This window comes from Simochromis diagramma, unplaced genomic scaffold (assembly GCF_900408965.1).
Source record: "Simochromis diagramma unplaced genomic scaffold, fSimDia1.1 OVJJ01000107.1, whole genome shotgun sequence".
In the NCBI taxonomy this organism is placed as follows: Eukaryota; Metazoa; Chordata; class Actinopteri; order Cichliformes; family Cichlidae; genus Simochromis; species Simochromis diagramma.
In genome coordinates, this window is record NW_024387209.1 from 4,486,726 (window position 1) to 4,514,687 (window position 27,962).

The window sequence follows — 27,962 nt, forward strand, 5'->3', positions numbered from 1 at the left end:
TTTTTTAAAGGTCTTTTATTACCGGCATATCTCTCAAGTGTCCTTGGCATTCTTCTGCTGAGATAGTTGCCTCGTCCTCATGTATGACTCGCGTGTTTCACCATCCTCTGGCTCTCGTTTGTGCAACACAGTTGCTATTTGAGAAACAAAAAACTTTATGCTTCGATAAGAACCCTGATGACTTGATACACACTGCGTCAGCAAGAAGCAAAGACACTGCAGGTCATGCAGATCATACATGTGCTAAAATTAACGTGTTTTTAATGATTAATAAACAGAAAAAATAAACTGATTTGCAAATAATGCGCATTAATGGTATGATTATGATGGAATAATCTGAATATTCCAGCAAATCCTGCTGCACCTTGCTGAATCTCACAGGGTAAAGAAGCTGTGTCGCCTCTTCACAGAGCTCCATCACAGTGGGTTTCCTTGTGGGGGACTGTGTATTTTATTGAAATATCTGACTTCTTGTGCCTGAGTTCAAGGTCAGCTGTCTCTCTTTCACTCAGGGCTAGCGTCGTCATAGATTCTACACAATATCCTGCCAAAATGGGCTTTAGTCAAAGTCTGAGCAAGCGAGTGTTAAGACCTAGGACCCCGTGGGCAGCAGGGCAATATCAGCAAACTAAAATAGAACATTTATCTTTTTAGAGTCTTTCTTATGACAACTCTTCCAAATAAGCCATACTTGTTCAATTAATCAATAGTTTTCTAATTGCACTGCATTGAACTTTAACACGCTAACTGAGGCCTGTAGAGTCTCAGCTGTAGCTCTTGGAATTTTTGTAGTTTCTCTGAACATGGTCTGACTTTGGGGTGAATTTACTGGGACGTTTACTACTGGAAAGACTGCTTTTACAGAGGTGCTCACGCTGGCTGACAATCAGTTAATCAAGTGCATTTGTTCAGCTACTCACCATCTATGGAAGCAGAGAGGGTGGAGTTAGCTTTTCACAGGAGTGCATATATGTACAGTTATAATGGTGGATGTTATATTTAACATAGCGAGAGTTTCAAATAATGAGGTCAGTGTCAGTGTAATCAAAACCTCAGATTTTTTAACTACTGTGATGGCACAGATTTAGAAAATATATGATTAATGACAGAAGATATGGTCATACCAGGCTCACAGCTCTGGCTGTGGGTACAGAAGCTCCACCCATGTGCTATCAAACCTTCTGCTTATAAGGGGCAGCCAATCACAAAACAGTTGGCTTAAAGGGAGAAAGAACAGCTCGTTTCAGGCAGGATCAACTGACGGGCTGCATAAAGGCCATGAATGTGATAAATATGGATTATTTTGAACAGTTAATCATGCAAAGCCACTCTAGTAGAGTCCAACAATGGAGCTGGATATGAGTGTAATAGAGCTCCCTTTAAGTTGATGTCCCGAGTAGAGTTGAAACTCCAAGCCAAAGGCTAAGCTGATGAGTTCCTAGACTTGATTTCACAGCATAGTACTGGTCATTTGTTAAAAGGGAAACTACTCTGTTTGGAGTTGTGCAGGTGTAGCTTCCAATATGTCTTAAAAATCAGCCTTTTTCACATAAATAATAATGCTGATGAGTAGAGGAACCAGACACAGCATACAAGTGATACACCATTTATTAGATTATCTCACACATCCATTTTTTCACACACCAGGTTTCCTTCAGTGCATTTCAGAGACCTGCAAGACAACCAGCAGAATCCAAAAACTAGGAGGATGTCAAAACCGTCAGTAAAAGTGCTCAGTCGAAGTCTCGACGTCAAGCATTGATTTTAAAAATAAACCCAAAAAAGAAAAAGAAATCAAACACACGTTAACAATACATACATCATTGCATCGGTCAGATAAGTAGGTGATGAGTGCCGTGCTCCTTGATGGACGGCACACGCACATGAAGAGTTTGCATAAGGCACCGAGATTTGAAGGGGGTAGCTTATCAATGGCAGGGTGGCTTTCTGCTCTCAGAACGTGTTGCTTTAGCAGGGAGGCGATACATACAGGATATCATGTATACATCACAGCACGGTAGAGTGGAATCAAAGAGGAAAACAAACACTGATTGAACATGAAGTACTCAAAGTGACTCCAGAAATAAGAAGGGCAAGCTCGGGGATGGACACACATTTAAAGAAAATATTTATTTACATTACAAAAGGAAGCAAATTTGGTTAAAAGCTTTCACAACAGACATTAGGAAATTTAAGTGAGTTTGCAATCATGCTGCAGGACTTTTCCAAACACTGCAAAACCACAAAGAAAAAAGGCAAAAGACAAGAAGAGTGGCATAGCATTTTCTTTTTGTCCTTTTTAGAAGCATTCGCCTGCGACTGAATCATTTAATAAAATTTGCTAATTTTCAGTCTACAACATGCTGTTCCAGCAACGTGAACTTGTCAAAAAAAACAAAAAAAACCCCACATCAATATTAACAGCATTCAGCATTAAATTGAGAGCTGAAGCTTTGAAAGGAAACTTTGTGTTTCTAAAGGAATTTATAGTGATCATCAACAAGGGCGTACACTGACTAAACTTGGCGTTAAATTCAGTGTACATGTTGGCTGGTTACGTGCTCATTTAGCTCTTTTAAAACACTGTTTTTTGGTCTGACCTACTTACCTAAAACTCTGCATCATAGTTGCTCACGAATGCACTACTAAGCACTTACAATGGGGAGTGTCAATGTGCAAGTTTTGTTCTTTTAGTGGTCTGTCTTCTTGAGAATTATTTAGCTTGTAAAGTGCAATTGCTGAATAGTGCCACAAGGTGGTGCCTCCTTCTGCTGTACAGACCTGAGGGGTGTACTATGACGCAAGATGAAAGGATAACAAGCTAAGTTTAGCCTAAAGTCAAAGTCTTCAGCATCACAAAGGTGTGTGTGTGTTGGGGGGGGGGGGGGGGGGGGGGGGGTTCTAAAACTGGATAAATCCCATGCAACTATGCCAAACAACCTGGTGTGGAGCAGGTTATTTTCAGAGCAGCGCTAATCTTAGCTATTGGCTCATCTCAGCTATTAGCTAATGTCAGCGATGTGCTAATCTGTTGCCATTAATAACTGTTAAAATGAAAACGTGATAAAGTAGGGAAGAAAGAAATGAGAGAAACACCCTTCAACCTTGCCAGGGGTTGATGTTGTGTGTCCACCAGAGGGCACTCTGCAACTTCCCGCTGGCAACGTGTTGGAAGCCATAAACAATAACCAACTGATCCAAGCAGACTGTAACAGAGTAATCCATTACTTGTGACAATAAAACAAGATTATTTTTGAACTGCAATGCCCTTAGTAACAGCTAATAAACAATCATACATAACAAACATTAAGGAAATCTCAAGAAAAACTAACCAATATATCAGATTATTTAAGTCATGAAATCCAATAACGTTCGAAGCACAGACCCTCAAGCAGTCTGCGTTAACAAAGTTGATTAGTACAACAGATCATCTGTGAACGTGTTTTTAGGTTCTTGAACTTGCTTTGTAGTACACCCCTCTGGAAATGTACGGTTGATGTTAAGGAAACCTCGTGGCACAATGCATTACTGAGGAAATGTTGCACAAACACAGCACCTACTACTGGACACGGTAACTATTTGGAACTGTTGGAGAATTTTACCCATCACCAAACCCTAAGATAGATCTGCTTACAGCTTAAAGGGGAGCTTTAACTAAATTTTATGATTTAAAAAAAATAACCCTAATAGAGTCATAGTGATGCCACCAAGGTCATCTTAGGCTTCTTACGCACACCTGGAAACCCCAGGCAACCTCTCGTCACTGGGGGAGGGGGGCATATTTCCAAACTGCTTGGGGAGTGGTTCCCAGCAGTTGCAAGGTAAAACTGATCGCAAAGCGATATATGGTGCTGCACCAATAACCTCTTTGTTATTGCTTCGGTGAAAGGTTGCAGTCATGAGTAGTTGGTGCAAAGAAACGTTGGGTGTTATCCAAACAGTCTCCCAACTATTCTCTGAGCAGGAGTGAAACTACGAATTGGGAATGTGATGCAAACTGGAAATAGACACCGTTCAAATTCAAAGTAAAAGTACACCTTATTACTGAAAACATGTTTTAAAGGACTCAACTTCCACCTTGAGGGTGAGCGGTCTCTATTGCAGGCTTGTTTTGCACTCTTCATAGTTTCACTACTGCTCAGAGAGCCATTGCAAAGTGTTTGCAGACAAGTTGGTGTCTTCCAAGCAAACTATAAGCAACATGCTAGAAACTAAAGCAATTCTAATGCACCTTCTTTGCAACTGCCAGCACCACCTACCAACTGGTGGTTGCCATCAGGTTGCCAACCTGTCTCTAGGCCTATATGACTGGGACCTTTCCTTCAGAGTGACAAGATAAATAAACTTATAAAATAAGAGTAAACACAGTAAACGCAGTGCAGTCTACAGTAAACAGTGAGTGAATTCAGTGTTCAGTATTCAGATGCCGTTATTTTTTAATTTTCAGTACTTTTCTTTAAATCTGTCATTTTAAAGTACGTAAATTTCTGTAAGCACTGCTCAATGTTCTATTTTATGTATATACTCTGGGAAATTGCCCCGTTTAATAATTACTGTGGGAGGCATCCACTAAAGGTTTCTGTACTGCTCAGATCAAAACACCACGAGTAAGTAAATACATCCAGTGACAGAGGGAATGACTTCTGTTTTATCAGATCAAATACACAGATTCAGCTTTATGAGATGTATTCTCCAGTTACTTGGGGATTTTCTTTCCTATTTAAAGAAGATATTCACCAAAAGTCCCTTTATCCTCAGGTGAGACCACAGTTTAAAAAGAGGAGAAGAAGAAGAAACCATATCCAGGCGGATCATCCGAGTCCAAACAGAGTATCATTCATCAGATCATCTTAAGGCTGTGTAAATAGAGTACCATTACCTGTACAAGAATATGTTTTCATTGACATTAGATTATAAAAAAACAAACAAAAACAAACTAATCTGCAGTACAAAAACTTGTACTCTTCCTGAACATCATGTGAGAGATTCGAGAACACCTTCGGTCATGCCGTCTCGGTCCTTCTCCCCCCTCAGCGTCGCATTCGTCTGTACGTCAGTGCAGGTCATGCTTTTCATTTCATAACCAACGGCCACATGCGTGTGTGCACTCCGACACACTCCGACACACACACACACACACACACACACACACTCCGACACACACACACACACACACACACACCTCTGAATCTACAATATCAACATCCAAGATAGGGGAGAGCTGAAGAAACTAGGATTTGAATGTAGAGTTTTTCCAAAGTGGCTTGTGATAAACCCAACCTTCACCCTGCAGGAGGAGAGACGAGAGTCAGTGTGACATCACGTATCAGTGATAATGAAGCGTCTGCAGTGAGATAGCATAATTGTTTACCCTGATAAAGTTAGACAAAACACCAGACTGTTAAGTTGAGGCTGCAAAGTATTTGATTTCAACATTTTTGCCAAACAATGGGCATAAAACTAACGTGTGGAAACTCCTCTGAGAAGTTTTTTTTTTTTTTTTTTTTAAATCATGCAATTCAAATATTTTGTGTATATAAGTTGTAAGATCTTCAATGTGGCAGTTATATGATTCAATATGACTTTCTATGCAGTAAATACCAGCTGCTGTATCAGCAGAAACCTAATAAATCACCACTGCTCACCTCTTTGTCAAAGTATCGGGTCCTCCAGGGGGTTTCTGTCTCGACACGGTGCCTCTCTTCCGTCCGCTGCCTCTCCTCGAGGACCGTCTTATGCTCAGTGGCTTTCTCGACGTCTTTCTGCCGTAAAGCCTCGGTCACGTGCTGCCACAGGCGCCTGCAAAGGATCGAAATGTTTCAGCAAACGCTATTAAATACACAGGAGCTGCAAGTTTGCTCCTTCAACTTCAATTTCATCTGACCTGGATTCAGTCGGTCCTTGCTTCTCTACTGGCCGCACGTGCTTCTTCGTCACAGGCAGCCTGGTGACGTCGACCACCCTCGTCTCTCCGTTAGTGAAGCTGAACTCCAAGACGCCGTTCCACTCGCCCTGTACGCGGCACACCACTGCATTGGTGGAGTTGTGCTTCACCTCTGCTGTTACCCTAAACGTGTGGTAGGAGGACCGAATTAATACAAACATGCAATTCTGAGGATTTGTTTAGATATGAACGCCCATCTTGGACACTTATTTTAAAGAGCTGCAGAACTGGCAATCAAAAACTCGTCTTACTGCCAACATCCCCAACTAGTCGCATCAGATGGCCGACCCTCCCAGAGTCTGGTTCTGCTGGAGGTTTCTGAATGTTAAAAGGGAGTTTTTCTGTCCCACTGTTGCCAAAACGCTTGGTCATGGGGTTATAGGATTATCTGTTTTCTTTGTATTACCGTAGGATCTTTACCTTACAACATAAAGCTCCTTGAGGGAACTGTTGTTGTGATTTGGTGCTATATAAATAAAACTGAATTAAATTGAATACTGTCATAGTATTGCTAGTAGTTCACCTGGTCACATAGTCAAGTTCGGTTCATTTAGAGAGCACATTTCATTGAATGAATGAAAGCATCGTCTCAATGACCAAATAAGGTCACCTCTGTTTTTGTTCTGCTTTTCAGTTTGAGAAAGTTTGAAGTTAAACTTTTTTGTTTTCCAAGAAACGAAGCAGTAACTGCTTGGAAGTTGTTGCACTTTGGTGGTAAATAAAATTGAGCATCATCAGCATAACAACATAACTTTCTGAAAATGGATCCCAATGGGCAAAAAGGAACACAAGCTCATAATCTGATACGATTCAAACCACATATATTGATATAATGACAATCATTGCAACCACATTAAATACATTTCTTTTACTTCTTGTTGTGGATATAAAAACTAAGATTTACTTGTGTAATTTGCCTCCATAAAAGGGTTTAGTCTGGAAAGTAATGACTGCCGAGTAACCCGACTTGGCGCAGTTGATGGTGACTTTGCCGCCGAGTTCCACCCAGGGAACGGTGAGGATGGAGCGAGCATAGGCACAGGGCAGCGTGAAGGTGTACTCCTCATCGTGCTCCAGCAAATACAGACAACCTGGAAGAATAAATACAGCAGAAACAAGACTTACAAGGTTTCTGCCAGTTGTAACAAAGAGATATGAGGGGTGTACTATGTAATGTATTACCCAGCAACAATAAATAAGGATACAGTCGAATCTTTCTTTTGTCTTTTTCCACCCTGTGGTATTAATAATGATAGAAATATCCAGGAAAATACTCAACAAAGTCTGAAATGTTAGTATTGCAACAGCCCTACCGCAGAAATGGTCAAAAGGAGCCTGCAGCCCAACAAGGATGATGGCAGGTTTAGGTCAAATGGTGATGGAAATGGTTTTAACTTTGTTCTTTTCAGCAGCTGGTTGACTGATAAACAACATCAAGAGCAGCTGGATCCCACAGGTCGGCTGTACCACCTAATTTTGATGCTGCCACCTGGTGACGGTAAACAGCAACGGCATGTAGACGACAGTCTGCAAAGCTGTGCACAGACTCCGCACATTACCGACGCACAACCACGACACTTCCCTTATTTGTCTGCACTGGGTGACAGAGGAAATGACAGAGATGCTTCTGTGGTTGAGGCCCTACACAGTAAAGTACAAACATGCCCTGTCCTACATTTTTATTAACAAGGACGAGAGAAATACTTTTATTAGGAAATGCATTAATAGTCAAATGAGAATATACACCAAATATGACACCTGATATACCAGAATTTAATCCTAAATTAATTACACTGCTTCTTTTGGTAATAAGAGGGCTTTAAGATAAAACTAAAACCAAACTGAGGAGTAAGGGAGTTGGGGGCACCTCACTTCTATTGTCAGTTACAGCTGTGTATGGAAAGGCTTTTTTGGCACTGCGGCCTCGAGCTCTGGTGCATCAGAAGGAGGTGAGATAGCGACTTGCCAGCTCCACAGCACACATCATGATATTGTGCACGTGAGAAGAGAGCAGGTAACTTGCCAGAACTCAGCATGCTCCACCTGAGCCAAACAGATTACTTCCAGCAGTGAAAACACATCTGAGGCGGGCCATCTCTTGCTTTCTGCTACACGTGAGAAGTGAGAACTTTAGATAAGAAGCCAACCTGATTCTGCTGACGCCGTCTCGAGTTCATGTGTGAAAACATCTAATGTTTCCAATGCAACGCGTCCCTGAACTTTTCTAGACATCCAATCGAGGTGCAGGTGAGAATTAAAATGGGGAGAAGTCAGATCAGACAATAAATGCTCTACACTCTCTCTTTATTCAGCAAAGCCTGTGTGAATGAGAGTGTAGAGGAGCTAACCCCCCGCTGCACTCGCTGCTGGTGAGCGGGCCTCCTACATGTGCTCTGTGTAAAAACAGCTCGTGTTTCCACTCCTGCTGCCAACCTCGCAGAACACAGTTTTTTAAAAATTGTGCTGCCTTACCTTCCCCCACCATCGATACCCCAATGGACATGCCCATGAACTTGCTCTTGGTCCACACATGTGTGTTCACACACATCCGCCTCTCCTGGCATTCGGCGTAGAAACCAGACACAGGGGGATGATGGGAAACCTGCTCCGCCACAAAGCGCACTTGGTAGGAGTCCTGGCTGGAAGCAGTGGGGTCGGGGCTTCCCTGTGAAGGCTCCTTGGAGGCGTCTGGTCTCTTGGGCACCTTCCAGGAGCAGTGGAAGGTCTCGCCAATGATGGGGTTGTAGGGTTTTTTGGCAATGGCGCCTTTGCGGCCCTCGTGGAAGGAGGTGAGGTAGTACTCCACAAACCGGACCATGCGGTCCTCCGGACTGCTGCCGTCTGTGATGGTCACAAAGAGATCCGGATGGGACATGAAGTCTGCGTACATCTCCAGCAGAGAGCGCTTCTCGAGAATGAAGGTGGGGAGGACCACCTACAAGTAAAATGGACGAGAGAAGAGATTTTAACCACATCTTCTGGAACATACTGCATTAACAAACTGAGTCTGAGGATGCTTCTAAATTAGCTCAGGTTAGGCAGAAAAATATAGTGCAATGAGGAAGTGAAAAGACGTAGACAGGACGTGACCCTGCGGATCATGGGGTGTTTACTAGAGTTCCAGCTGAGGTAAGCCAGCGGACCCATGAGATAAATCAGAAACTCAAGAGCAGGATATCGAACTACGGGAACAAACTGACACTGAAAGATAAGAGTGTCAGCGTAAGCCTCGGGTCAGGGTGTTTAAGCACGTGTCCTTGACAACTAATTACCAAGAATGAGGAGCTTACTTCAACCATGACTCCTTATCCTGCCTCAAAATGTGGTTTTTAAACAGCTTCAATTACTTTCATGGGCGGCTTTAATTCGAATACAGCACTGTGCTACTAGATATCAGCCTCATCACAGGCTGATATTTAATAAGCATTTAACTGTGACAAATATCTGTTGCTGTCTGCATAGACAGAAATTCACATTTAACAATTACATTTTCATTGATCAGCCTTCCTGTTCTACAGGCCAGCTGAGTCGAGTCCCTTCGAGTTGTGCTCAACGACAAAGACTCATTCAGACTGATGGCGAAATGTTGGCAATCTGTCTGCATTTATAAATCAGACAGCAGTTATTTAAAGACCTTTGAAATCTCTCAGAGGGATTGCAGTCGGTCCAAGTCACACTGCAAAGGTGCAGGCGACCTGCGCAATCACTTTGTGATCAAACGTGGTCATGACTGTGCAACACCCTCAAGCTCTGGGCAACTGATTATCACCACAAGCTACAGTCAATTGCACAATGTGAAAAATTCAACTTAATCACCAGGCAGCCGCTGATTATTATTTTCTCTCTTTGGTGGATGTAAGGAGTTTGTCCTTTTCAGCCATTAGCTTGATCTGAATTGTCAAGCTAAGTGCACCCAGTGTTGGATAATGTGTTAGTTTGCTTAGCTAACATTATGTCTGGGTGATGGTGCATGAGATGATCCCTTTTGTTCCTAGTATTCCCAGAGTATTTTAATTTATTTAACAAGATAAATATTTGTTGTCCCTGTATCGATACAATATCACAAAAATATTGCGAAAAGATCTCAAAAAGCAACACATCAGGCCACGATCTAAAGAAACAGCTGAGCTTTTTGTGTTACATTAGAAAAGTTTGCAGGGTTTGTTTTTTTTATAATGATGCATGAAAAGCACAGGAGGATTTATTTAAAAAAAACAACCTAAGAAGTGAAAGGCAGTGTTTCTGTGTAACAGTTGCTGAGTCAAGGCTGAAATACTTGTGAAACAATCTTACCACATACTTTTAACTGTGTATCAGTACACTGTTAAAAAATGGTTTATTTAGCTGCAGAAGAACGTGGTGTGAACTCCTCATTTTGGTTTATTCTTTACCAGAATTCTGTGAAATTGCATTCAAAACCAATCAGAAGGGAATCTTGACAGCATTTCACGCCTCACTGTGACGCAATGTGCTTTGAACTCTGTGTTTATTGATACAAGAAACTCCTCTCGCTCCGGGAAAATCCTCCTCTGTTACAGCTAAGCGAGCCTTATCAAAGACCCGTTCGTGCTGGCGTCTCAGAGGGATTGTTTTCGCTGATATGGGAACTCGACCTACCCGCGTGAGGTCCATCCCCAGCTTCAGCTGCGACAGCAGGTGTAGGATGACGCTCCGTTCCTCCTCCACTGCACCCAGGTCCTCCTCCTTGTCCGTAAAGGAGTCCTCCAATTCATCCTCTGCATCTATGTCTTCCTGTTCCTGTGAGGAGAGAGGAGGGAAGAAATTAAAGTTTTTTTGTATGACTGATTTTAAAACAAGGCAGTCTCACAGAGCATTAACAGAAAACTGCAACAAGCATGACACAGATAACCTCTCCCCTCTCCCGGTCTTACCCCGGAGAAGTTGCAGGACTCGGGGCTGCTGAGCTCCAAGCGGTTCCCCTCCAGCGGGCCCTCACCTGTCGCGAAGCTGCCCAGGGAGCTGCTGCCATTCTTCAGGATGTCGGGCAGTTTGGGCTCCAGCCACTCGATTGTGGGTCCTGCAGTGGACGGGGAGTGCACAGGTGCAGGTTCAGAGGTACTCATGGTCCTACCCCTCCCTCCCACCCGACCGAGGCCCCCCTACATGCACAGGTAGCGCTAAGCTCGGCCCACCATTTACCGCACGGCGCCCCGCAATCGCCTTGCAGCGAGCTTCTGCTCCTCAGAGAGCTGCCGTCGACCAAAAGAGTGTAACCCAACTCCTCCGTGAAGACAGGTATCAGGATACTCTGGAAGCATCCCCCACCCCCTGATTGGCTAAACCCTCTCAGTATGGCATCCCCCCCTCCGCCCCCTTTAAAAGTACGTATAGCAGAGGACAGATCTAATTCAAATTCACCTTGTGCGTCAGAAGACTTAATCTCATTGGCTGCTGTGGCGAGTCCGGCCTGATGAAATATACATCGAGTAACGAGATCCGCTGTGGAAAAAGTGGGACGAGTTTTCCGGCATTTTAACAAAAGATCAGCGAGTCTCCTCTCCTTCACCTTACTGTATGTTTTTTAACGTGAAGCTTAAAAACAGAGCCGTCCTCGAGGTGCTGCGGATGGATATTTAACCATCTGAGATCCAATTACCAGCGAGACAGGTGGTACGAACAGGGACAGGTGACCCCATCAATAATGCAGAATAATTCCAGTGTCCGGCCAAACTAGCCGCCTAGATTGGGTGCAGACACTGCATGAGCAAGACTATGATTTGTTCTTAGGATTGTGTGCCCAGTAGAGACATAAATATTTAACACCCACTTCCCAAACATCATGTATTTACTGAACTTAAAATTTAACTTGAGTTTATATAGAATTTATTTAACCCTTTATTGAACCCGCCAGCGGGCCCATGGTCAATTTTACTGGTAAATATAAAGGGTTGGTCAATAAAGGGATAAGATAGAGGTGGTGCAGAGGGACAGTGTTTGGGACGACTCAGTACCACAGTAGCAGGTGATTTTGACCATAAAGCACCACGAGGGACTCAAAATTACGTCAAAACTACAATCGACAGGTGGCACAACCTTCCCCCCCCCCAGTACAAGTCCTACAATTACTGGGTCTTTTTTTTGACTAACATTCTACTCAGCTCAATAACATCTCAGCGGTTAAACTTGTCATGGAAGTAACCCTGAAAGAGTCAGTAAAGTGGCGTCCAGAAAAACATTAGAGCCATTTTATTCATCACAGAAGGCTGGGTTGTTTGTAAAGCATCTACTTGACTTTCTCATTTTAGGATTTTACATTAAGTGGCAGGACCACGTATTAGCATCTACTCTGCTGGGGTTCCGAGCACGCTGAGACAAGCCAAAAATGAATGAAAAGCGCCATTTTTGAAACCCGGGAACGAGGGAAATGGCTGCACACAAACCAACACCGATGAGATGCAGGCATTCGCCATCGGTGCAGTGCCATCACGGTGATGGCACTGCCTATTAGCAGTTTATTAACCTCTTGCTTTCATCTACAGCATCTTTTGTCCCTTTTCCGTCTCCTCAACCAGTCACAGCAGATGACTGACCCTCCCTGAGCCTGGTTTTGCCAGAGGTTCCTTCAAGTTAAACAGGTGTGTTTCCTTCCCATTGTCTCCAAGGGCTTGCTCATAGGGGGTCATATGATTGTTGGGGTTTTGTGTACTATTGTAAAGTCTTTACACTACAACAGCGGTCCCCAACCCCCGGGCCTCGGACCGGTACCGGTCCGTGAGTCGTTTGGTACCGGGCCGCGAGAGTTGAGGCTCAGGTGCGAAATGTATGGTTTTCAGGGTTTTTAATCGGTTTTCAGTGTTATTTTGTTATCGTTTTTATCGTTAACTCGGTTTTCCTTGGTCTTTTCTCGTGTGTTATGAATAAATCTTTTTTTCAGTACAGGTACTAGTTTTATTTTGTTGTATTTATCAGCGACACCTTAAAGGCCGGTCTGTGAAAATATTGTCGGGCATAAACCGGTCCGTGGCGCAAAAAAGGTTGGGGACCGCTGCTCTACAATATAAAGCCCCTTGAGATAAAGCTGGAATTTAGTGCTATATGAGTTAAACTAAATAAAGTTGCGTGTCCATGCTGCCTGAACACAATACAGCAATAGAAACCATGTCAAATGTGCAAACTGAGAAAGAAAATGTTTCGATGTTCTATGAATAAAATGCAGGTTTATGAGGTTTGCAGATCATTTTACAAGCCGTCCCACCTTTGTAAGTATTCTGTTTGTAGAAACTCGTGCTGGCCAAAAGCTCTCTGACTGCCAGCCTGGGTCCAGATGAACTAAACTCAGTTTGAGCTTTTAGTGTACCGTCATTAATTAGCACACCCTTAATGTCATCCAGGTACTTTAACATATACAGTTCAACTTACGTGTCGTTACCTTTTGTGACAAACACAAAAGGTAACAACAACAACAACAACCCACCACATCCCTCCACGTACCTCCTAGGGAGCTTCTCTGTCGGGCCACCTGCTGCAGGTGGAGGATGTGCAGGCACTCATTGAGGCAGTTCATGGTGGCCATGGAAGTGGCCTTGAGCATCAGCAGGTCCTGGTCCAGGGGGGAAAGGCCAGGAGTCGCAGGCAGGCCCTCAATGCCCTGGATCAGGTCTTTGTGCTGACCCTGGGCTTGGCTCATCATCTGGAGATACAAGGATGTCGTGGTTATTTTTAATAAGGGCAAAGCCTCACAGGACCGTGATTAACTATCTGTGCAGGCAGCTCTGCTGATTTTGACTCAGTGCCTTTGTTTAACTATCACGTCCTGATTAATTCAAGGGAAAAACATATTTACACCTTGCTGATTAGAACAAAAACCTGCTGTATCCCACTCAAGTTAAATAAACATGAGAGTGCCCCCTTGTGGACAATCTGCAGCATTAAACTGGCTCAGAGAGAGACTACTAAAGCTCATGACTAAACAAATCTCAGTGAGCTAAAGTCCTGCTCTAAAGCGCCTCTTAAATATTTCACATTCACCGCTGCGTGCCTGGTAGGAACTAAATGTTTCTTGTACTTTTTGCTTGTACTTGGCCTCGAGTTTAAACTTTAATGAAACATTGTAGTGAGTGCCAGCACTGCTTTCTGTCTGCTCATCTTGTCCAAACACGGCGCCTTCATCCAGTCTTTTTAATCATCATAAAATGTAGCACGCAACTAGCATCCCTTGGGATTTAGCCCCCACTGTTTGTGTCTTGGCTAAAAGTTCCCCCCAATCAGTGAGTTATGACTTCTTCAGATCAAAGTGTACCTCTCTTGCGTCCATCAGGTGGTCGGGCAGCAGGGACCTCTTACTGGAGTAGGCCGACGAGCCTCTGACCTGCGACCAGCCAAACAAAGAGGCGGGGTTTTGGCTGTGCCGGCGCATGGACATCGGGGAGCTGCCGCTGCCCTGAGACGCCGTGGAGTAACTCCGGGACTTTGACGGAGGCTGACTCTGAGGAACGGAGACCAGCACAGTCATTACATTTATGGGTCAGCGCAGTGTTTCTAGCTATAAATGAGACGGGGTGTATTGCACTACCATATTGTTTTTTCAAAATAAAAGTTTTCAAAAACATTTTATAAGCAGTGTAAACTACTGATATTTATCAGGCTTTTTCATGGCCCCTGAACTCCATACTGTTTCCTCAATTTGTAAGCGTACGTAAACAAACAAAAAGTTGTTGTTTTTTTTAATGCCGGACTAAATTAAACCCAACAGCACAAAACATGCTGAAAATATATTATTTTATAAAACACTTTTTATTTTATTTTAGTAAAAGGGAAAAAAAATCCTGTTATGTTTTTGGGGTTGGTTTTTTTTTTTTTTTTTTTTTTTTTTTTGAGTCTCCAAAACTGGCCCGAACCTTTGATTCAGTTTTATTTATATAGTCAAATCAACAGTTGCCTAAAGGTGCGTCATACTGTAAGGTAAAGATACAAAGAAAACAGAAAACAGACAATCATATGACCCCTATGACCAACTTAAAAAAGTCCAAACTTCACATTTTTCAAAGCTGTCATTGGGCCTGGATCACCGTCTTTGCCAGGCCAGTTCCGGCTCCCAGGCTCTGTGGTTTATAGCACTTAAAAACATTTTTCTTGTATTTTTGCACATCTTTGCTCATTTTTCCTAAACTTTGCCATCTCCAGACCATTAAAATGGGCCACGGGCTGCACAGCAATCTGGAGATCAATATCCAGATCAATACTGCTGCTTGCTGCACTTACAAACAGGCTGGAAGCTGATATTTCTTTACATAAACACCGATACTGTTCTAACTCTGTTGGATTGCCTCCTTTGGCACATGTGAAAGGAAAACAGGAAACTGTCACATCCGCTCATGAGTCATAGATTTTGCTGAGGAAGTTTTGACAACACCCTAACAGTTTTAACACCAAAGTACTGTCCGGCTGTTTCACTGCTGCACATTTATTGACAGATCAGCAGCCATTTAAGGGCCTTTAGAGCCTAAAGGTGTGCAGCAGCATGGGTTTTCTGCTCCAAAAACAAAAAAAAGACTCATGAAAGAGCATTGTGTCACTGCTCATCAGCACAGAAAAAAAATGCTGATTTTGACTTTCACAATGATGTCAAAGATGGACTTTGGAGTAAAACGCAGCTGTTCATGGTTTACAAGCCTTTAAGACAGACAGGACTGAATGAGCTGCTGTCTCTGGAGTGCACATTTCACATCGGTTGAGTTTTCCAGGCTTTTACTATAAACTTTTTTTTTTTTTTTTTTAATCTGCAAATATGCTAATATGCAAATCTAGATAAAGATCCTGGACATGAAGGTAAAGTACAAAGCTTCATGCATCAAGGCAGCCATATGCCTTTAGCTTTTATTTTGTAAGCACACCGAGTTTTGAGCTTATGAAAATGTGTTTTCTGCACAGTCATCACTGCTCGCAGACACAAATATCTGCACAAACTGCTCACACAGCTGCAGACGCATTATCTGATAAGAGCTTACGAAGCAAACTTTAGCACGATTTCATGCCAGTCAGACTTCCTTCTCTTTCCTTGTTGCTTTAGTGGTGCTTCTGTGGGCTTACAACATTGTCACCGCTCTCTCTGCTTTCACGTGTTTCCTTACAGAAAAATGGTGGTGTGGCTGTCTGCAGACTGCATGCGGCAATCACGACCCTTCTGATTTAGAATCAGTTAGATTTAGTAAGAAACACACAGATCGGCCATTACCCGAGCCATAAATCTGATGACAATTTTGACTCATTTTTTCAAGGATAAGAATATTTCCACAGACAGAATGAGTGCAATGAACTCATTGTTATGTTCAAGAAATCAGTTTGAGATGATGTCAGCTTTGTGACATCGTGTGTTAATCTTCTCAAAGCAGCCATGAGTTGATGAGTACACTGTGGTTAGAATTTTTGCTGCAACCAAATGTTGCAGCAAAAATTGAAACTCATCAGATCAGGCAATGTTTTTCCAGTCTTCTATTGTTCAATTTTAGCGAACATGTGTGAACCGCAACCTCAGTTGCCAACAGGACAAGAACCAGATGTGGTCTTCTGCTGCTGGTGAGATGCTCTTCTGCATACCTTGCTTGTAACAAGTGATTGTTTTGAGTTACTATTGTATTCCTATGAGCCTGAAGCAGTCGGGATATTTTCTCTCTCTGATCATTCTCTGTAAACCCAGGAATTGGCTGTATGGGAAAATCCCAGCAGATCAGTAGACCAACAAACCAAGCAACATTCAAAATCACTTAAATCACCTTCTTGCTGATGCTCAGTTTGAACCTCAGCAGGCCATCCTGACCATACTCTATGTGTCTAAATGCATTGAGCAGCTGTCATGTGATTGGCTAATAGGATACCTCTATTAACAAGCAGTCATCTGATATATGGGGTTTTCTCTGTATTATTGTGTATATATTATCTTTACGTCTGTGAAGGTTCTCAGTCATCCAGGTCATCGTAGTCTAAGGAGCTTGGAAAGAAAAGCGTGGAGTCTTCACCTTACAATATAAAGTGCCTTGAGGTGACTGTTGTAGTTATTTGGTGCTACACAAGCAAAATTGAATTGAACTGAACTACTGTGTCATTATATCCAACAAAAGTGTAACAGGCAGCCTGCCTCAACTGATTTTTATTTTTGACTTTTTTGTTTTTATCTTAATTATGCTTCTTCTTTTAAAGATAAATTTTTAAAACTATATATTCTTGACAGAAGAATGATCCAGTGTAAACCAACCATGGTACAAATTATGGTCATGTGCCTCTTTTCAGGTATAAACACACTCGGCACTGTCAGTCTTACCTTCCCCATGGCCTCTGTGTGGTGCTGCGTGCAGATCTGTAGCCTGCTGACCCAGTGCTGCCTCTCTTTGGCATCAGAGGCTGACACACACACACACACACACACACACACACACACACACACACACACACAGGAGAAGAAGAACACAACCTTGTTACAGTAATTCTACAGTAATCATACTCAGCATTGATTCCTGTGTGCTTCTGCATCACCGGCAGCAGATAATGGAAAAACATCCAGATCAATACAGCAGGAACAAGATGGAAGTTAATGAGAGCAAGGCTGAGCTTTAAAACAAAGAAAAGAAAAAGTAGAATGGAGGCATCAATAAAAGGTGGAGAGCTCAGGAAGGAGCACAGAAGCACCAGCTAAAGCCAAATTAACTTAGAGCACTCATGGCTGCCAGATCCTCACCCCTGAGCTTGTACTGCTCCCCGCTGATGGCATTGACAGTGAAGGTATGCGAGTCCTCATCACTCGGGGAAATGACGGCCCCCGCCAAAGGGAGCATGCCACGGGGCTTCTGTGGCCGTGACTGCTCATTGACAAAATACTCAAGCAGGCCCGCCTCGTTGTTCAAGACAAAGAACCTGAAATCAAACAACACTGGCTTAGTCTGCTGTCCATGATATGACTTTTTATCACAGTCACACCTTACATTTTTGTTTGGTAAGTTAGAAACACACATAAACACACACACAAAAGTACTTTGTCCCTATACAACTGTAAGGTCTTTAATGCTCATTGAGATGACTTATGTCACATGAAATTGGGTCAGAACTCACCTGTACTGCCAGCCTGTCACCAGGTTGGTATATTTCATCAGGTAGCCATCAATATTCTCCATGTGATCGCTGGTATTATGGGGCAAAAGGAGACACTCATAAAATGATACAGGTAGTGAGCACACGCCCATAAACACAGCAAGGTAAATACACAATTCAATCACAGAGCATTCCTCTGACTCAGCTTGTATACCTGAGAACCAAATACACACTTAAACACTACTGAAAAAGAGTAGGTTATTGTGCTGTCCGGGTGAACGAAGTGCTCCTGACAACACTAAATTAGCTGCTAGCGGAACAAACTAACCTGTACTGCCAGCTTTTGGCACTCGCTCTCCCCGAGCTCGGGGTCCTGTTCTGGGGATATACATCCAGCTTGCCTTCGTTTTCCGTGATTCGGATCGTCGTGGTTTCCCCTTGCATAGTCACTAGCAACGACACCTCTTCTGGACGCAGCTTGCTAGCGCTAAGCTAACCTGTAAAGCCAGCCAAGTCTACAGGGCTGATTTTTTTTTTAAAGGACGGAGTCTCTCTTACTGGGAGGTCATCGCTTAACGAAAAGCACCACCGAACAGACTACACACGCTGGACTGACAACTGGCCGATGACAGCTGAAAAAACATGGTCTGGTCTACTGGAACGGGGAGTAGCTAACAGACTGCTAGCTAGCCTGATATTTACTGGCTTCGGTTGGGGACACGGTCATGTGACTCACCTTACAGGAGCGTTTCCGCATTGAGATATATAAGATATATAAAAATATAATCATTTATGATAAACAAAAAATCCATCCAACCAAAAAAGAAAACAAACAATAAAAACAAAAAAACGTAAAAGAGGCGTAAAAGGTTAAAAAAAAATGGAGGGGATTAAAAAGCCGCAATCTAAAACGGAAATAAATGTTTTACATAATAATTTTATAAAATATTATCAGATTTTGTGTATTAAGTAACAAGAAAGAAAAACAAATAAATTAGTTTTTTGTTATTTTTATGCTGACTGGCAAGTATTATTTGAAAGAAGGAATTATAACCTTAAAAACATTTATAATATATTTTTGCATTGTTGTAGCTGAAAAATAAAGTGAATGAATAATTACACAAATAGGCCACATATTATCCATATTTGTTCCCACTAATTTATTATTTGATATTTTTTGTATACGCTGAACATGTGCAGACAAGTAAAACTTTAAAGATATTACACAGATGCGTTTTGTGTGTATAAATATTTTGACAAATATGTAAACATGTTTGATAGCCAGGAGTGTTCAATGATGGGCTGAATCATATTTATTTAAAAAGAAACACGTTATTAATCTGCTTTGTTTTTAATGTTTTTCATACCTCGTTTTTAAATATAATGTATAAGCTAATTTACGTGTTAAATTAATTAGGGGTGTAGTGGTTTTGTTTTTTAAGCGGCATCCTTTGTTAGCAAGAGCTTTATTTTGAAAAGCCCAATGACCGGAAGCGCCTTTAAAATACGCTTTTGTTATCATGAGGTAGTAATGTGACTGGCGGTATGCCATATTTCCCGATAATATTAAATAATAACTGGCCTTTAAAACGTTCGCTTTAATATAGCGGACTTGTTGCTGTTGCATGCAGTCACCTTTAAACTCGAACCTGAATATGGGCTATGAAGCTTTCAAAAACAGTGGAGATGTCTAAACGGTGGGGATGCGTGGAGAAGGCTTTGCTGCTTATGAACTGCACATAATAAGAGGTGTAGCCGTGGCAGTAAGGGCGGGGTAAGAGAGTAGCAGCGTTTTCAGGGCGTATAAGGAAGTTATAGACTGGGGAGTAAAGGGCAACAGGCTGTATTTGCAAAGCGCTCACTGTCGGAGTTTCTACTTTTAAAAATGCCCGGAAAGAAAGTTTGCATCGTTGGATCTGGAAACTGGTAACGTTTTTCTGTATCTTTTTGCCTCTTTTAGAAGTAGGAGTTCCCTTTTTTCAGCCAACTGAAAACTGATCGCTGATTTGGTCGTTTACTGGTTGCAAACCCGCTGTATTCATAATCTAATAGGCTTATCTTTACCTCTGTCTTGCACATCAGAAAGGAAGATCTGGAGCTGTTATTTACAGCCTTCCTCGATTGCTTCTAAAGAGCTGTTCGTGTAGTAGCATCCTGCTTTCTAAAATAAGGGTCTTGCAAAATAAAATCCATACACTCCTGTAGAGTACCTGTACAGAGTACCTGTGAGTACCTTTTGTGGTTCTAACTCTTGGGACTACAAAGAGTTCTCCCTTAAGGGCATGTTCCTGGAAGAAGTCCAATTCCAAGCCTAAGCATGCTTTTTTAGCCTTTTCAGGAACATGCTGTACTTTGTGTACTCACTTAATTCCCAGAGCTTCAACCTGTGGTTTTGGGTTAGGCTCAGTCCTGGCTCTCTAACCTGATCTTTGTCCCTCCCTCAGGGGTTCTGCCATTGCCAAAATTATCGGGCACAATGTCAAAGCTTCCAACCGCTTTGACCCAATGGTGAACATGTGGGTCTATGAAGAAATGATTGATGGGAAGAAACTGACAGAGATCATCAACACCGAGCATGAAAATGTCAAGTATCTACCAGGCCACAAGCTGCCCAAGAATGTGGTAAGTGTAACAGTTACAGAAGCATCATCTGTAGATTACGCAGTCCGGTTTGCTAATTACCGCAATCTTGAAGCACACGACATTGCACCGATAAGATTATTTAACTTTTTTAAAAGGAACAATGCAGTTTGACATGGTTCCAATACCATTGCTAATTTCCTGCCCTTGTCCCTTGTTGGTCTTTTACATTCACAATGCTCAAACAGCATAAAACTGCAATGCACTGTAATACACAGAGATACAATACATACACATACTGAAAAAATATAGCGTAAGAAAGATACATTAATAAGTTAATACAATTAACCAACCTTTGACCTTTACTCTAAAAGATTTGATATCTGTAATCAAATTGATTTCAATTAGGGGTGTGTTTCATAGCTGCTGACTGTCCATATTTAGATCTGTGGTGTGGTATTTTACAGTTACCATTCACAATCCTCCTCTTACTGTTTTGTTATTGAATGCAACTAGAAAGACATCCTGGGGCCAGACTATTTATACACTCGAAAACTAATTTAAGAAAATACAAATGAGTGCATTATATTTCATTAAAATGTGAGAATAATGCCACCAAACTGGCTTTTGAGACATTATTTGCAGTCTTTGGTTGTATAAAGTTACCACATGCTTAATTATAGATCATTGAACTTGAGTTCAAACTGTCATAGAATATGAAAAATTAGAAAATATCATGGAATCCATAAATAACTAAGCTGCTGCAGTGGGTATGCAGTGTCATCTTTAAATAGTTCAGATTACGGTGCGCTCCTTAATAAGTTGGAGGTCAGAAATGTATTTTATGGAACACCCACTTTACTCGAACTTCCCACTCGGGAAGTAAGAGCAGACCAACATACCCAAAGTTACCAATCCAAGATGTTGGCACTGAACCTAAACTGTAGTAAAACTGTAAACTTTTAATCTGTGCTGTCACTGTTGTGTGTTTTTTGACTCACTCAGAGCACTTCTCAGGCTCTGTTTATGACTGTGTGTTTTAAGTGCAAAAACATAAGAATTATGCTGAATTGCTAGTGATGTCTGAATAGCTCTACCTTGATAAGAATTTTTTTCAAACCTGTTCTTCCTGTTTTTTTTGGTTTTTCTGGAACGTGCTAACTCAGGAGAGACATAACTCCCGAGTTCCAACATCAAGTTCCAAGTGGAACGCTGCATTAGTCATAATTATCTTTGCATTATTCCTTACATGCTTATTAAATATTTACCAATGTTAATGAAAAACGATATACCGCAGATACATACTGCCGTAAATTAGCATTAAACTACTATATATATCAGTGTACAGTGATATATACGGTTGTGGTCAGAAGTTTCCATCCACTCGTCATGGGCATGAATATCATGGTCATTTGGGGCTTTTAATGATTTCTCTGACCTGCCGTTTTTCCAGAGTGGATTGAGTGTACAGCATACATCTTTAATCACTTAAAAAAAAAGAATTGGGTGAAAAGTTTGAATTTATTTGGATTTTATACAGGGTCTGTTAGCCATGATTGATCATTGGTGATCATGACTGGGCCTTGGCTTTGTTAAGAATTTGTACAACCCTCAGCAACACATATTAAAAGATTTAAGTGAATACATGTATATATTTAAGTCTGTATGTATACTTTTGATCCTGTGTGGGTTAGAGGAAATCCAAAATGAAGTGTCTTGCATACTGGCACTGTATGATTTGGTTCTGTATGAGGACTAACATGCTGTTGTCGGCTCACTAGGTGGCTGTTCCAGACATCACAGAAGCTGTTAAAGGAGCAAAGATCCTCGTCTTTGTAATCCCGCACCAGTTCATCGGGAAACTCTGTGATCAGATGAAACCTCACATCGCAGAGGGAGCTATCGGGATATCACTCATCAAAGTAAGACCCTGTGACTGTTCATGTCACATTTTCTGCCAGCATAAAAGGGGAAACAGTGTCCTAACCACAGCTTCTTATTTTTCTGCAGTCATGGCATCATGAGTTTTTTGTATATAATACAATATAATAGAGAGACAATCACATCCTGTATGTGTCACCATCATCTCAAGGCCAAAAGCCCATTCAGGGTAGAGGTTATGTTTTAAATTGTTGATTATTGTCATCCAGGGCATTGATGAGGGACCGGAAGGACTGACGCTAATCTCCGACATCATCCGAGAGAAACTACAGATTGACGTCAGCGTCCTGATGGGAGCCAACATCGCCAGCGAGGTGGCGGATGAGAAGTTCTGTGAAACCACCATCGGTTAGATACTTTGTACAGCACATGTGTAGATAAGTTGCAGAGGAGGTTTTGTGGTGGTCAGACAAGCTAGTGCACAGTTACTTCCTGTTTTAAGTGTTGCTGAAGCGATTTAGCACTCTATGTTTAATAAACTTCATTCACTACAGGAGCAAGAAATGAGGCAAACGGCCACATCTTCAAAGAACTGATGCAGACTCCCAACTTTCGCATTGCTGTCGTGCGGGAGAGTGACACAGTGGAGCTCTGTGGAGCTTTAAAGGTAAACGGATGTTTCCATAGTCAAATTCTCCTTGTATAATAAAAACCTTAAAATGTTTGCACCCTTCCCCTCATGCATTGCTAGAATATTGTGGCGGTCGGCGCTGGATTCTGTGATGGCCTTGACTGTGGCGACAACACCAAAGCGGCGGTAATCAGGCTTGGCCTGATGGAAATGGTTGCCTTTGCCAAAATTTTCTGCAAAGGCTCAGTGAGCTCTATAACCTTCCTGGAAAGCTGCGGCGTGGCCGACCTTATCACCACTTGCTACGGAGGACGAAACCGGAAGGTCGCAGAGGCCTTCGTCAGAACGTCCAAGGTGAGTCAGAGAGGACAGTCCATCTCAATTATTGTTTTTCAAATAAGAGGAATATAAGTTACAAAAATCCAAATCCAAAGGGTAACTAAATGTTAATTATTACAATGTAAATCAAATATCTACTATTAGTATTAAGAGGGAAAAATCAAAGTTATTGAAGTGCACTACTGTGCAGTTTCAAAGGTCTTTTTTTATATAAACATTTAGCTTTAACTGTTCAGGAATTACAGCTTTTTTTTTTTCTTTTTACACATAGTGCCGCATTTTCTGAGACTCAAAAGTAATTAAACAGTTGACTGTTGAGCAGTTTCAGAGACATGTGAGTGTTGTTCTCATTTGCATTTCACTCAAACTCTCGATAGAATGTTAAAACAGATACTAATGTAAATGAGGGAGGTCATCACTAACCTGGGAAAAAAAATCAGAGAGACAGCAAAAACTTTCGTAGTGTCCAAATCAACAATCTGGTTCAGCAACACCAAAAACCCTCAAAGCTCACAGAAGATAACTGAAGTGGATGATGACAGAATTATTTCCATCGTTGAGAAAAACATCTTAATGGCATCTAACTAAGTCAAGAACACTATAGAGGAGGTACTTATATCATTGTCAAAGTTTACAAGCAAAACATGCCTTTATGAATCGAGATACAGAGAATTTACAGGTGGTTTGCACAAAGAACAATAAACCCAGATTAGACTTTGCCAGAAAACATCTTGAATGGCCTGCGCAGTTCTGGAAACTATGATGAACTTGTAGTAGAACAATAAAAAGAGAAAGGTGTGTATGATTAGAGAAGCAGCTCATGATCTGAAGAATACTACATCATCTATCAAACATTGTGGTGCTCATGGTGTGGTAAGGGCATGAACTGGTTCACTGGTGTTTATTGATGATGTGCCTACTGATAGAAGCGGCAGGATTAATTGTGAAGTGTACGAGGCTCTACTCCCTGCGAGGATACAACCAAATGCTGCAAAACTGTTCAACCCCAAGTCAAAACCCAAGAGTCTCACAGGCAAATAAAGAGATAGTCTTCAATGATCAAGTCAGTCACCTAATCTCAACTGAACCAAGCAGCCTTTCAGTTATTAAATACAAAACTGAGGGCAGAGAGACCCACAAACAAGCAGCAGCTGAAGGTGGGTGAAGTAAAGTTCTGGCAGAGCGTCTCGAGAGGAATTTCCAAGTATTAAAAACAATCCTTGTTGGTCCATGTTGGTTTCTACAATTGAGACTGAGCCTGTGAAAATAGGGGACTGTATTAAAAAGGAAAACAAAGTTTTGTTTTCTTTTAATGGCTGTTTTTTCTGAACATTTAATGCAAAAAAAACTTAAACCCCTTGAATTAAAGCTGGAAGTCTGGACTGATTCATTCAAAATCCACTGTTGAGGTGCACAGAGGCAAGACTACAAAAATTGCATCATTGTCCAAAAGGTCTATGGACCCAGCTGCACTTCATTTAACTCTTTCAGTCAGTCATGTTTTCCTTCAGACTTTAAATGGGGCTGCAGCATTTTTATCTTGAGGAAAAGTGGCCCCGTTGGGTTTACTCTATGAATAATTGAAGTGTACACAGAGGTAGCGTGCACACGCTATCTTTGATTTGGGTCATGGATGCAGTGAAGGAAGAAGTTTAAGGGCTCTAACCAAATATTTGCTGGGCAGTCTTTATATCCCCCTCGCTCACAGCAGTGATCATCGCGGCTCAGTTCATCTCACTGTCGCCTTCTTAGTGACTTTTCTGCTAGATTTAGCTCCCTTTCAAAGCCCCTTAGAAGCAGTTTTGCTTGTCTGCTGCTTGCAGTGCTCACTCTCTGGAGACCAAAGAATGGTATCCAGGACAGCCCTGAAAAGCTTACTGCCATCAACACAATAGATCTCTATCTGTGTGTCCTTTTTGTCAACATACTTGGTTGCTCAGCCTACACTTTTATGTTTGCTCATGCAGTCTATCGCTGAGCTGGAGGCGGAAATGCTCAATGGCCAGAAGCTCCAGGGTCCGCAGACCTCCGCGGAGGTCTACAAGATCTTAAAAAAGAGGGACATGGTCAACAAGTAAGTCCACTAATCCTTTTACGTACAGTTACGTCTTTGTTTTATTGTTTTATATTAGCAGAACCAGTTTCCAGTCTGCTGGGTACGCCTTCATTACATTAATGGTTCAAGTCGGGCCGAATATTTACTTTGGCTGTGCTCTTCGAAGATTGGGATCGAAGTTATAAATCACAATTATGTTCTTGAAGTTTTGGTATTACCGGCAGCATGAAATCTAAATGAAACTAATAAGAATTATCAGCATTCCTGCTATCTGTAATTACCTGCAAACTGCAGTATAAACAGCCATGGTCCACACAAGCGCACACACACACACACAAGTGTTTTCACTTATATCGCCTGATTACACCTCTGATTAGACCAGCAGCTGTGGGCTCATTTTTATCTTGAACCTGTCTCGGACAATAAAGGATATTAAAATCATTTATTTTTTTATAGCCAGCAGCTTGTTTTGTTCCTGTTCCTTGACCTACAAACAGTTCATTTGCAGTGTCCTCACGTCAACATGCAATAAACTTTGAGTCTCCTTCCTTCTGCAGGTTTCCTTTGTTCGCAGCCGTCTACCAGATCTGCTTTGAGGGCAGACAGGTGAAAGAGTTCATCACCTGTCTGCAGAACCACCCCGAGCACTTGTAAAGTAAACGGGGTCTGCAGACATGCTCACTGCTGCTCCTTCAGTAGAGATTTACTACCACTAGAGGGCGGAAGAGAATCATCAGAGAAACGCACAATTTAACAAAACGATGACAACCCAGGGCACTTCATATTATCTCCGTCAGTGTCATTTAATCATGGCTCTTGCACAATATTTTCGCAGCATTTTATTATAAGTTTTGGGTTTTGTTTTTTTGCTTTTTACCAATTTTGCTTTTTTTTTTTTAAACGTGTGGCGTTAATTTCATTTGAAACTGTGGCAGGGATAAACTACCATCAAAGGCAAACCACTCCATTGTACTACTGCCAGAATCTGTCAGTAACTATTGTCGTATGTCACTACAGGATGTCTGTTTGTAACCTGAAAATCCAGCATATTCTTTTTTAACTCTGCATGTGGAGGTGGATTTTTTTGTTTTGTTTTTTTCAATAAAACCATTCATAACAAAACAGTCTTGTCATTTCTTGTTGAAATGGGAAGCTGGTATCCTGTCCTGTCTCTGCAGCTTTATGACTGAGTGGTGTTTTAGATCCCACAGTCAGTCTGTGTTGGGCTGAAAGTGATTCCCAGGAGAGCTGCAGTAACGCAGTGTGAGAGAGCAGATTAAAGAACAAACGCCGTCCTTGTCCCTACATTTCAACCCTGTTATAGGGCAGACCGGTGAAACCTTTGATATTCTCTCAACTGTCTATCTCCATCTGCTTCCCATCCCTGTTTATCTCTGTAACATGTCCATTTAAGTCACATATTATGTCTCTAGTCTCTGTTTATGTATTTATTACCTTAAAGATACAATCTGTATTTTTTTAAAGGATACTGAACTTGTAGATATGCACAGATTAGCGTGTAATTACATCTTCCAACAAACTGACGCATCCTCATAAATGTGTTTATGGGTGCCTGTAGCTCAGGACGTAGAGCAGATTCTCTGGTAATGAGAAGGTTGGTGGTTTGATCCCTGGCTTCTCCAGTCTGCATGCTACTGCATGATAATAACCCCAAATTGTTCTCTGATGTGTGTGAAGGTTAGATAGGAAAGTGCTTGTATGAATGGGTGAATTAGGTAAGTTGTATAAAAGTGCTTTGCGTGCTCAGATAGATTAGAGAAGCGCTAAAGAATCAGTACATTTACATGCATGCATAGGAGCAGGTTTGCAGTTTATGGGAGCCACCACCATATTTTCATTATTATTATTTTTTTTGACATTTAAGTTTTTATTGATTTTGCAACATGTATAAGAGGGAGAAAAAAAAAGAAACAAACAAAAAACACAAGAAAACTGCTGGTGTGCACCCCTGCCCTTACAAGTCTAAAAGAAAGAAAAGAGAAACTAACTAACAGTGGGTTCCAAGAGAAGAAACACAGAAATGGGCAAATAAAAATGATGGTAAAGTAACATTTGGACCGGTGGTCACAGTTAATAATCCTTCAGATTATGATAATATGGTCATGATTTCCTGTTTGCTTCAGATAGCTCCAAAAGTAGTCCCAACGTTCATCTTTATCTTCTGTATCGCTTTTAAGTTTATTCAGCATGGAGTCATAGGAAGCAGTGTCTGCCATCCACCACCATATTTTAATAAAGCGGGCTGGAAGGACATCACCCTTTAAACTAATGGTGTTTTATGTATGTATGTAGCTTGAGACCAGCCACATACATATTGCACTAAAAGCTGAGGTGAAGGAATACCATCATAGGTTCCTGGTGTTGTGAACAGGCCGATACATTTATGCCTGCACCTTATGACTCAAGATATGAAAGACCATACCCATGTTTTATCACAGGAGAAGGGGTCCCCTTCACCAACGAAACGA

The 27,962-nt window shown here is 41.7% G+C and overlaps 2 protein-coding genes across 3 annotated transcripts; one reads left to right on the top strand and one right to left on the bottom strand.

Moving 5' to 3' along the window:
- Positions 1-1,590: 1,590 nt before the first annotated feature.
- LOC120746081 (oxysterol-binding protein-related protein 11-like) lies at positions 1,591-20,203 on the bottom strand. Of its 2 annotated transcripts, XM_040051345.1 has the most exons (14): positions 18,315-18,430; positions 18,008-18,076; positions 17,637-17,812; positions 17,223-17,302; positions 14,205-14,390; positions 13,397-13,595; positions 10,837-10,982; positions 10,562-10,702; positions 8,417-8,879; positions 6,849-7,035; positions 5,885-6,067; positions 5,646-5,799; positions 5,185-5,287; positions 1,591-5,150 (listed from the first exon to the last, which is right to left on the bottom strand). In XM_040051345.1, exons 1-13 carry the CDS (start codon positions 18,428-18,430, stop codon positions 5,231-5,233), a joined length of 2,157 nt encoding a protein of 718 aa, XP_039907279.1. In that variant the 3' UTR covers positions 1,591-5,150; positions 5,185-5,230. The 2 variants fall into 2 exon arrangements, with proteins under 2 accessions (XP_039907279.1, XP_039907280.1); XM_040051346.1 differs by lacking the exon at positions 18,315-18,430 and adding an exon at positions 20,051-20,203 and having other exon boundaries at positions 1,591-5,287.
- LOC120746083 (glycerol-3-phosphate dehydrogenase 1-like protein) lies at positions 19,781-26,593 on the top strand. Its single transcript, XM_040051352.1, has 8 exons — positions 19,781-19,912; positions 20,431-20,608; positions 22,348-22,488; positions 22,717-22,855; positions 23,002-23,114; positions 23,199-23,432; positions 25,385-25,491; positions 26,031-26,593. Exons 1-8 carry the CDS (start codon positions 19,872-19,874, stop codon positions 26,125-26,127), a joined length of 1,050 nt encoding a protein of 349 aa, XP_039907286.1. The 5' UTR covers positions 19,781-19,871; the 3' UTR covers positions 26,128-26,593.
- The last annotated feature ends 1,369 nt before the right edge of the window (positions 26,594-27,962 follow it).

Excerpts from the sequence above, each read along its gene's own strand:
- LOC120746083 (XM_040051352.1), top strand. The coding sequence starts at position 19,872 with ATGCCCGGAAAGAAAGTTTGCATCGTTGGATCTGGAAACTG. Across the intron at positions 19,913-20,430 it reads ATCGTTGGATCTGGAAACTG|GGGTTCTGCCATTGCCAAAA; the intron begins GTAACGTTTTTC and ends TCCCTCCCTCAG. Across the intron at positions 23,115-23,198 it reads AGCTCTGTGGAGCTTTAAAG|AATATTGTGGCGGTCGGCGC; the intron begins GTAAACGGATGT and ends ATGCATTGCTAG.
- LOC120746081 (XM_040051345.1), bottom strand. The coding sequence starts at position 18,430 with ATGCAAGGGGAAACCACGACGATCCGAATCACGGAAAACGAAGGCAAG. Across the intron at positions 17,813-18,007 it reads GTGACAGGCTGGCAGTACAG|GTTCTTTGTCTTGAACAACG; the intron begins GTGAGTTCTGAC and ends GTTTGATTTCAG. Across the intron at positions 7,036-8,416 it reads GGTATCGATGGTGGGGGAAG|GTTGTCTGTATTTGCTGGAG; the intron begins GTAAGGCAGCAC and ends TTATTCTTCCAG.